The 10,943-nt window shown below is 42.9% G+C and overlaps 1 protein-coding gene across 1 annotated transcript in view; it reads left to right on the top strand.

Moving 5' to 3' along the window:
• The first annotated feature begins 972 nt into the window (after positions 1–972).
• The window catches only part of asb2a.1 (ankyrin repeat and SOCS box containing 2a, tandem duplicate 1), a 34,701-nt gene continuing 24,730 nt past the window's right edge, over positions 973–10,943 (top strand). Inside the window, exons 1-5 of the mRNA XM_041214210.1 lie at positions 973–1,220; positions 2,626–2,724; positions 3,591–3,757; positions 8,097–8,252; positions 8,577–8,822. Coding sequence (XP_041070144.1) covers positions 973–1,220; positions 2,626–2,724; positions 3,591–3,757; positions 8,097–8,252; positions 8,577–8,822 — 916 coding nt within the window. The remainder of the gene's footprint in view (positions 1,221–2,625; positions 2,725–3,590; positions 3,758–8,096; positions 8,253–8,576; positions 8,823–10,943) is intronic.

Here is a 10,943-nt window from a genome sequence, read left to right as displayed (position 1 = left end):
TGGATAACATGGTGACAGCTGTGATTGGGCCATGGTAACACTTGATTTTTTTAAAGATAGATATATATAATTTCACCATTTAAAGCTGTGGTGCAGTGGGTCCGATACTATGTTTTTTTTCCATGAGTGGGTGGTGTGTAATAATGGAGGGGCTGCAACTCACCAAGACTCCTTCGGCAGCACCTTCCAAACTTAGAAGGACAAGGGCAGCAGACACATGGGATCACTACCACCTGCAAGTTCCCCTCCAATCACACACCATCCTGATTTAGAAATATATCACCCTTCCTTCGCTGTCATTGAGACAAAATCCTGCAACTCCCTCCCTAACAGCACTATGGGTGTACCTACACCACATGGGTTGCAGTCATTCAAGGCGGCAGCTCACCACTACCTTCTCGAGGGGCAATTAGGGATGGGCAATAAATGCTGGCTTTGCCGGTGATGTCCACATCCCATGAACGAATAAAGAAAAAAAATGGCTGTAATGAATCCCTGGCTTCGCTTGTCAAACTGATCAAAGTGTATGGGATCCTAGTTCCTCGGCACGGGGAAGGGGAGGAGGTGTATGCATTTCCTTTTGACCAAGGGCTCATAACTGAGTTTTTTTTTGGTTTCCCACCCCGAGGTGATTAATTAGCACATGACCTATGCGAAGGTGTTCCAATGTTACAGCTCCAGGACTATAAAGTGATAACGTGTGAGCAATCTCTGACTGTTCGCGCCTATGAAATGTAACATGTCTCAGACCGTGCAGCTCAGTAAATAGAATAATCATGCCGTATTAAGCAATGCAAAATAATCACACCCACCAGACAAATTAGATCACGTTGATTTCTCTAGGACCTCCCAGATTTTTCTTGTCCAGAACTGCACATAAATGGCAAGGAATGCGACAAGAAATCTTGGCAAGCCCTGGCTTTTGAAAGTTTGTGTGTTTCTTCAATCACAGCCCCCTGGCGCTGCGAGAGGATGGCAACGGGGGTCACTTCCACCCGGGATTCGCGCCGCACCTTTGGCCAAGAGGAATACAGTCTCTACAGCAGCCTGAGTGAAGACGAACTCATTCAAATGGCCGTCGAGCAAAGCCTTGCGACGTCTTCCTCCACCGGCCAGCCTCCGGGTCCGAGAGGCCAGACCCACTCCAGAAGCGGAGCTCAGCCCCAGACGAATGGCCCAGTGATTCAGAATACTGCTGCCCAGCCCTGTCCCAAGAACAGGTGAGTTGTCCAGGCACAGTGCACGCATGGTTCGGACTGACAGCTGCAAGGGCCAACGAGGCCGGCACACACACACACATCTCAGATTGAGAGCCCCAGAGACCAGTTAATCCAGCACTCGCCTGCCTCAAACTCAAAATCCCAAGGGCCCTCTTCGAAGGGACACGCCTCTTTCGATGGATATCCCTAGGGCAGCGCCGGAATAGGCATAATTGCTCCAAGCAAGCAGGCAGTCGTGTGTGTGTGTGCGCGCGCGCAAAGTGCCTATCTCTGTCACCAACCATACCCACTAAAGCCAATAGTAAGAGACAAAGAACCTTGGCAGAACTTGTTAATTCTCAATAGATGTATTTCATTCTTGCTAATTGCCTAATTTATTATTCATACACTAATAGCCTTTGATGTGAAAGACATGCAAGATTTCAAAACGAAATGCTGCTACAGGACGGTATTAGAGTACAGTGGGAGTATTTTGTTTGGAGGAATTAGTGGGGCCCTGCGGGAAGGGGGAGGTGACATCTCTCAGAACCTATCTGTGGCGGGACTGAGAGAGAGGACTGACAGAAGGGACTGAGCCAGGGACTTGGGTGCCAGCTTGGTACTTATTTCTCCTGTCATTGCAGCATCTCAGACCAGTTTTAATCTACCTGTTTTTTTTTTCTCTCTTACTCTCTAGAGGGTGTCTTCTGGCTATTTGAGCTATTCTACAACCTCCCGATTTACTTTCAGGCAGGTCAATCAACCCATTAAACTCATTCTACGGGATTAGGATACCCCAGCCCCGCCACTATCTGACATCATCCATTTGTTTGACCTTTCTAAGACGAGTCATACAGACTTGAAACGTTAACTTTGTTTCTCTCTCCAAAGGTGCTGCTGAGCTTTTCCAGCATTTTCTGTTTTTGTTTCAGATTGCCAGCATCCGCAGTATCTTGCTTTTATTTTACATCTGTTTGACTTGTCAGCCCTGTCCTGCCACTAATATTTGAACATTTACAGCTTTTCCTTTTATTTACCTTTTTGACCTGTGCGATTCATGTTTGGTTTGGCATCGCCAAAGTTTTTAAATAACCAGTCACCCTACAGGTGTACAACTTTCAACAAATATAAAGACGATACCATAAGCCAAATTCCAAATTGTACTGAATTGAAGTGACAGCAATCATTTGTAGGTCACGTTTTCTGAGGCCCAGCAAATGTTATTTATTCTTTATGGAGGCCGCCGACTCCCTATTGTCTTATATGGTCAAATAGTCCCTCGGCGTCTCCGAAGCCAAAAATAAACAAGTGCGAGGAGCAGACTGGAGCCCAGCTCCTCACATCGACTCCAAGAGGCGGCGGGAAAAATGACGGGCTTCTCTTACTCCGAATATTTCTCCTTGTTTCACTCCCGTCGCTCCCCTAGATCGCCTGGGACCAATTCTGCTCCGACAGCCAACCCTCCGAGATCAAGCTACTTCAGAAGATACGACGGGAGGCTCTTCCGTACACCGAAGCCGGCAGTGTAAGTGTGTCTTTGTTTACAGCTGCGGGATGTCTTCGCTTATTGAAAGAGAGAGAGAAAAAAACTATCCCCATCTCTCTCTTTTTTTAAGTAAAACCAAAACTACTCCCCAGAAACAGAGCGTTAAAAATAACTGGAAATTTAAACGATCCACCGGCGGCAAAAATATTATAATAAACCGCTTCGGTTCATGAAAATATATTAGGTAACAGTATAGCAAATAGTGTTATTTTTAATAAGACCATTATCATCACTTGCAACATGATTCGGGTCTCTTTTATCAGAATTAATCTTTATCCAAACGTTCCCATTCAATAGTCAGGAACATAGGGCAGCAATGAATCAGGAAGATGCAGCTTCAGCCCAGGGTCCGGCTCAGGTCCAGATATAGAGAGAACTGGCGGTAAAATTTGGGTTTAAAGCTAAAAGCCATCGGACGCTGAATGTGTGCGTCTTTATTTTCCCCTTGTGTATTTGCCTGGGTTTGTTTTGTGCTGTTCCCTTAGTCTCACTGAACTTCCTGTGACACCAAGTGGCGACCTGGCCCCAGTGACATTCGGCATGTAGGGCGGGGGGAGGGGGGGAGGGAGGGTGTGGGGGCTGAACCGCAGCGTCCGTCCACCAATCAGCGTGAGCTGTTACATGTGCCCACAATTTCATAGAGGGCTTGCCAGCAAAAATGTTCACCCTCTGAAGGACGTCACTTATTCATCACAACATGGAGGCTTTGCCCAGATTGAATATGAATGATTGAATAGGTCTCTTTAAACTCTCGTATATTTAAACCGAGGGTGTGCATTCCTGATGGCTGGTTTAAAGGCGGTACTGTAGTGCACCCTTACATCGAGTCTGCTTTTAATCTACAGGGAGCTTGATCCTGTCGTCGTGGCGATAAAGAATGGTGATGAAGAAACTTTGTCAAATATGATCAAAGCCGGTAAAGCACTTTCTGCGCCAAATGCAGACGGCTGGACCCCTCTGCATGAAGCGGCCTTTTACAACGAACCCGGCTGTGTGAAATTATTGCTAAAAGGTCAGGAAGTGATCGATTTTCTTTGTTATTCTTGTATGGGGGGGGGGGGGGGTTTGTCTGGGGGCATTTATTGCCCATCCCTAATTGCCCTTGAGAAGGTGAGCTGCCTTCTTGAACCGCTGCAGTCCCTGTGGTGTAGGTAAACCCACAGTGCTGTCAGGGAGGGAATTCCAGGATTTTGACTCAGCGACTGCTGTACATTATAAAAGTTTAAACTGCACGACATGCACCTAATCTATGATCCAGTGGTGTATTGAAGGGATTGACAGACTTTTAATGGAGTTTGGGAAAATGAGAGTGCAGTAACTGGGAAACAACATTGATGCAGTCAGTACACCCCGAAGGATACGAAGTTTTCTCAAATTTACAAAAGATATAGCCTTATATTGTCCATATTAATATCTTCCAATCTTTTTTATGTTATTGTAAATTTATCACCGAATTTTGTTGCTTGCCACCAGTACAGTAGTCCGCTCCTTCGGAAACTCAGTTACTGATGAACACAACGACCAATTTGAGTTGTAATGTTTGATGAATAGTCATTTTAGCTCTCAAATAATTTCTCATCCTGCTGCTCCTGCTGTTGAAATCTCAGGCTGGCCTCAGATGGACAGTGAATAGAAATCACTAAGTCTGTCACTGCTCAGCGATACACAGTTTGGCAGGTTACAAACTAGAAAGATCCTGGTTTCATTCCCTGCACTTGAGCTGATTCAGCTGCGGACAGTTGGGGCCACAATTGGCTTCAGTGTTAAAAAAAAACTGCGGATGCTGGAAATCCAAAACAAAAACAGAATTACCTGGAAAAACTCAGCAGGTCTGGCAGCATCGGCGGAGAAGAAAAGAGTTGACGTTTCGAGTCCTCATGACCCTTTGACAGAACTTGAGTGAATCCAAGAAAGGGGTGAAATATAAGCTGGTTTAAGGTTGGGGGGGGGTTTGGGTGGGGGGAGAGAAATGGAGTGTTTGGTCAACCCCCTCCACTTCTCTACCACCCCCCCCACCTTAAACCAGCTTATATTTCACCCCTTTCTTGGATTCACTCAAGTTCTGTCGAAGGGTCATGAGGACTCGAAACGTCAGTCAACTCTTTTCTTCTCCGCCGATGCTGCCAGACCTGCTGAGTTTTTCCAGGTAATTCTGTTTTTGTATTGGCTTCAGTGTGCCTGGCTTAGGGGAAGAGGGTAAAACAGCTACAAGCTCCCATATGTACTCACCACCATGTAAACCCCTACTGGAAATGTGTGTGTTTGAATGGCAGAGAAGGGCAGAATCAGGCTCAGCTGTGAAAGCGCACTACGGGGAAGTGCTACTTAGAATCATCCAACACAGGAGGAGATCATTTGGCCCATCGAGTCTGTGCTGGCTCTTTTCAAGGCTAATTTAGTCCCAGCTTCGTCCCCATAACTCTGAAAATTGGGCACATAGAGGAAGCTCCAATGGGCATTTTAAACCTACTGAACTTTAATCCTGTAAGAGTCCATGACTTCAGGAATGAAAAGGCTGGCTGGGTAAAAATATATATTTAAAAATACCTTGATGCAGACAAGAGCGAAACAGAACATACTAGGCAGAACCAGAAGAAGTTAAATGGCAGATTAAAAAAAAGATGGAAACTTGAAAAGAACTTGACAAAGAATTGCTGAGGACATGCAAAATTATAACAAACTAACATATAGAATCATGGAATAGTACAACACAGAATGAGGCCATTCAGCCCATCCCGTCTTTATTTATTCATTCACAGGATGTGGGTGTCGCTGGCTAGGCCAGCATTTATTGCCCATCCCTAATTGCCCTTGAGAAACTAAGTGGCTTGCTAGGCCATTTCAGAGTCAACCACATTGCTGTGGATCCAGAGTCTCATGTAGGCCAGACCAGGTAAGCACAGCAGATTTCCTTCCCTAAGGCACATTAGTGAACCAGGTGGGTTTTTATGACAATGGTTTTATGCTCACCATTAGACTTTTAATTCAAATTCCATCATCTGCCGTGGTGAACCCATGTCCCTAGAGCATCATGTTGGGTCTCTGGATTACTAGTCCAGTGACAAGTCCAGTGACAATACCACTACACCACCACCTCCCCTGCCTCTGAGCATGCTCTTTAGAAAAGTAACCCAGTTTGGTCCACCCCCCAATTCTTTCCCCATATCCCTGAAATTGTTTCTGCTGTATCTAAACTGAGCTGATGTCACTTTGTTTCTGATCAAAACCTTACAGTTTGAGGTGTTGCTCTGTGCTAGCACACTCATCTCTGGTTGATGGTGATGGTGATGGTGAAGCCCCACTTCAGTCTTTTATTGTTTCTCTTTATTAATCTTTTACTGTCTCTCAGTTACTTACACTCTCACTATCTTCCTGTGCTTGTTACTCTCTCTTGCTCCTTATGTTTATCTCTGTCAAATTTCCCCTGTTGCTCTCTTTCTCTCTGCAATTTTCTCTTTGCTGCTTCCACCCAGCCCTGGTCCATGGGATTGAATGGTTAGGAAAGAGGCAAGCAACTGAAGCTGCCTGTGGAGGACATAGAGGGTGGTGTCATCAGTGAGACCATGTCTGTGATCTGTTGCACATAGGAGTATGTCCTTCACTTTGGCTTTAGGACGTTGGGCCTGAATTGGGCTGGGCCCCTGTTGTAGGCTATTGGGGTAATTGGAAAGTGGGATGACAAAGTTTATTTTTGCACTTATATATACTGGGATGGCTGTATTTGAGAATCTTTTACTGAAATGCATTTAAGCAGAAGTTTTTATTTCAATGTGATTGGGAAAATATTTCAGCAGAATATTAGTGATGAGCGAAAATAGAAAATAACTCAGAAGAAAGAAGAAATAGACAGTGACTTGACCAGGAAGAAAATTGATGACACCAGTGTCACAACCCTTGTTACAGACAGGAAACTTCTTCTCTAGTTAGAGAGGGAGTTAAAGAGTGCAAAAGAGAGATAGATAATGGATATTCAGTATTAGTGCCCAAGGTAAATATTTAATGTGCTCCCATTTGTTCTGACTTATGTGTATTAATGGATGAAATGAGAGTGCCAGACTGATGCTATTGTGCTGTGGAGTGATCCGAGATTTTGATTGCAATTGTTGGTGTATTTCATACAGTGCAGTTCATTTCACTTTTTAAAACAAAAAGGACAGTGGTGTCTCTTCAATGGACCTTGAAGGTGAGTTGAGGTCTGCTGTAAAGGCAAAGAAATTACTTTATGAAATACTGGAAAAATAGCTACAAATATTGCGAAGTTATGCTTAGTAAGTAAAGTTGCAGGCTACTTTAGTGTAGTAATATCAACATTTAAAACTAACATTAAGCCTCCCAAGTTTAAAAAACAAAAAGTTTGCCAAATTGATGAGATGTTTCAAATTAATATCTTAGCTTTCTGAGAAGGCTGCCAAATATTTTTAAATAAAGCTAAGAATAATTAAAGTCTCTAACTGACGATCCATGTCAGAGCTTTTATTTGGCAGGGAAAACATGCTGTGTAACCCCCCAGGAGAATGTCGGAGATTATTTCTGTTGAGATGTTGTTCTCAAATAAAAAATGTTTATTATATTATAATGTCAGCAGATGTTGACTACTACAACAAGATCTATCTGAGCTAAAAAAAAGTCCAAACTCTCTCAAATAACTGTCCTCCTTAACTTAAGCTAAACAACCCATGAAAACATGAAGTAAGAAAAATATAAATGGAAAATGAAAAGTTACGCATGCCAGATATCTGGAATAAAAATAATAAATGTTGGAATGCCTAGCTAGTCCATCAACATTTGGTAGAAGTATATACTTTTTTTTAGGCAGGGGTAGCAAGAGTTACAGACCCAAGGTGGGCAGATGGACTTAAAGATACAAACCAGCCATGACCTAATTGAACAGTGGAACAGGCTTGAGGGGCTGAATGGCCTAGTCTTGTTCCTACAGGTTAACATTTCTGGTATAAGGCATCAGAACTGATCAGGATGGAGAAGCCCTTTATGTTACATAGAAAAATTCAGGACAAGAGGAGAGAAGAACAGTATCTCTACACAAATGAAAACTGGTTAATGGGGTTAATAACCAAACAGATTTTGCAATACTGGAAAGGAGTAGGAAGAGTTATACACTACACAAATGTTTATCTCAATCAGTGGTCAGGTACACAGACCAAAGACATTGGAAAGGCAGAGGGATAACTCAAACATGGCTGTAAAAATGGAAGGGAAAACAATAAGAAAGAAAATATGGAATAGAGCTAAATCTGAAATGTTTGAAATCAACACAGCCATAGAATGATCAAGAGGAAAATTAGGTGCTGTTCCTGAAGTTTGAGTTGAAATGTTTCTTCATTTTTTAACAGCTTATCCTGGAACTGTGGACTGTCGGACACTAGGAGAAGAAACTGCTTTATATTTAGCAACATGCGAAGGGAACTTGAAGTGTATGACTTATTTACTGGAAGCAGGAGCAGAATGCGACATTACTAGTAAGGCAAAAGAAACTCCACTCTACAAAGGTAAAATAAAATTGATAAAGTGTAACTGCTTGATCTCAGTTAACTAACTGTGCCAAATAAAATATGTTCCTACATACAGATTGCAGTTGCCAGCATAGTAAATGATCGTGAGTTATATGTATTTGTTAGGAATATACATTACAAATTTGTGCACTCCACTCTCTCAATTTCCCACCCTAAAATCACCATCTTGTAGTGTACAGTTTTACAAAATGTACAACTAGGGCAGATTAGCAGAATTATTACACGTAAACTACACAACTATACAAGGTGATTTTGAAAAAAAACCTAATTTCCTAAATTTAAAGTTACTTCCTTTAACAGCCTGTGAACATAAAAACGTGGAAGCTGTTAAACTTTTGATACAATATCGTGCCGATGTGAATCACCGTTGCAACCGTGGATGGACTGCTCTTCATGAGGCTGCAGTACGAAATGATCTGGATATCATCGAAGCTCTCTGCAAAGCTGGTGCCAAGATTGAAGCATCAAATATTTATGGAATCACTCCATTATTTGTTGCAGCACAAAGTGGACAACTGGAAGCTATGCGTTTTCTCACGAAGTGTGGTAGGCATGGTTGTTCCTTGACAGTAAATTATTAACAAGTTTCATATTATATGAAAGACCATTAGATTATGAAGGGTTTTGACAAAGTAAATAAAGAGAATCTGGTAACTGACACTTCTACCACAAAACAAAGGATGCAGATGTAAGGTCATTGGCAAAAATACCAAAGGCATGATGAGGAGAATTTTCTTGCGCGATGATTTATGATCTGGAATACACTGCCTGAAAGGGCGGTGGAAGCAGGTTCAATCATAACTTCCAAAAAGGAATTGGAATTATCTTTAAAGTGAAAAAAATCTAAAGGAAGCTATGTGGAAAAAGTAATGGAGTTGAACTAATTCAATAGCTCTTTCAAATAGCTAGTACAGGTATGATGGGTTAAATGGCCTTCTTCTGTGCTGTATCATCCTATGATTCAATGATTCGATATACATGCTGGACCCTGGATAGACACTATGCAAATCCTATTTTATTTGCCTATTATCTGGCTTAATGGAGTGCCGGAAGTATTGTGTAGGAAATAGTGGCTGAGAGAAGCTTTGGCCCTGCTCCCTTTTGTAAATGTGGCAGAGTGGCTGTTGGTAAACTCCATCCTTGACTATGTTGGAATATTGGGATTCAGGTTGGAATCAGATAATTTGTATGTTGTCAGCACCTACTCGCATCAGAATGGACAGTTAATTGCCAAACAGTGATTGAAATTTAAACCAGGCAAGTTGACCCTGATTGGTCAAGTTGATCTCTGAGGGATAAATTTCAAACAATGCTTGGCAGTTAACTGTCAGTCACCATCTCTGGTGCATTCTCCATGGCAACACCTCTACCATTCAGAGTCCGCTTGCCAACCAATCAGCACTCTCTTCTCATACAGTATAAATTGTTGTTTCCCCCTTATATTGGTATTCTTCAAAGTGTCCTGATAAGTGCAAGACAAAAGCTTCAAAATGTCTCTTTTTTCAAAAATACTCAAATTCTGTACTACAAACGATTATAGAGTTGTGCATGTAGGCAATTGCTACGAGGAAGCTGGGTAGCCATAGTCAAGATGTTGATTTAGAGCCAATCCTTAACCAAGTGGAAAGTTAGTTGAGTAAGTTTCTTTCATAGGGAAATAGTATAAAGAGCGTGCTGGTGCTAGAGGTGGGGAGTCAGGGCCCATGAATGAGAGGGAAGTGTGTACCTTGCCTTCCCTAGGCAGGTCATTGACCTTTTACCAATTTTGGTTTGCAGTCCTGCGGGTGAGGGAGTAATAATAACAAGTATCAAATTGCATTTATGTAGCGTCTTTAACATAGTAAAATGCCCCTGGACGTTTCACAAGAGTGTTATCACACAGAATTTAGCAGTGAGCTATGTAAAGAAATATTAGGCCAGATAACCATTTGGTCAAAGAGGTATGTTTTAAGGAGTACCTCAAAGGGTGAAAAAGAGAGCTATAGAGGTGGAGAGGTGCAGGAAGGGGATTTCAGAATTGATGAACAAGGTAGCTGAAGGCATAGTTGCCAGCAGTGGAACAATGAAAATTGAGATGCACAAAAGATCAGAATTAACTGAGCACACACATCTTGGAAGGTTGTAGGGCTGGAAGAGATTAGAGGCAGAGAGGGACAAGGCCATGGAGGGATCTGAAAACAAGGATGAGTATTCTAAAATCAAGGTGCTCCAGATCAGGAACCAACATAGGACAATGTGCACAGGGTGAAGGGTGAACATGACTTAGGCCAGGATTTTCTGAACCCGTCATAGCAGGACCTGCCACAGGAGATTCGGCAGCCCAGCCAAGAGTCCATTAACTTTCAGCAGGACCGGACGATCCCGGTGGCGGGGACTTAGACAGCAGAGTTGGGTTAACTGAATTCACCCAGAAGTGAACTTTCTGGGATAAAAACAAAAACAAAAAACTGCAGATGCTGGAAATCCAAAACAAAAACAGAATTACCTGGAAAAAACTCAGCAGGTCTGGCAGCAGCAGCGGAGAAGAAAAGAGTTGACGTTTCGAGTCCTCATGACCCTTCGACAGAACTAGGTAAATCCCAGGAAGGGGTGAAATATAAGCTGGTTTAAGGTGGTGGTGGTGGTGGTGGTGGTGGTGGTGGGGGGGCGGGGGTGGGGTGGGGGGGG

This window comes from Carcharodon carcharias, chromosome 20 (assembly GCF_017639515.1).
Source record: "Carcharodon carcharias isolate sCarCar2 chromosome 20, sCarCar2.pri, whole genome shotgun sequence".
Classification (NCBI taxonomy): domain Eukaryota; kingdom Metazoa; phylum Chordata; class Chondrichthyes; order Lamniformes; family Lamnidae; genus Carcharodon; species Carcharodon carcharias.
Note: the sequence above shows the minus strand (reverse complement) of the source record. Positions and strands in the feature narration are given on the sequence as shown.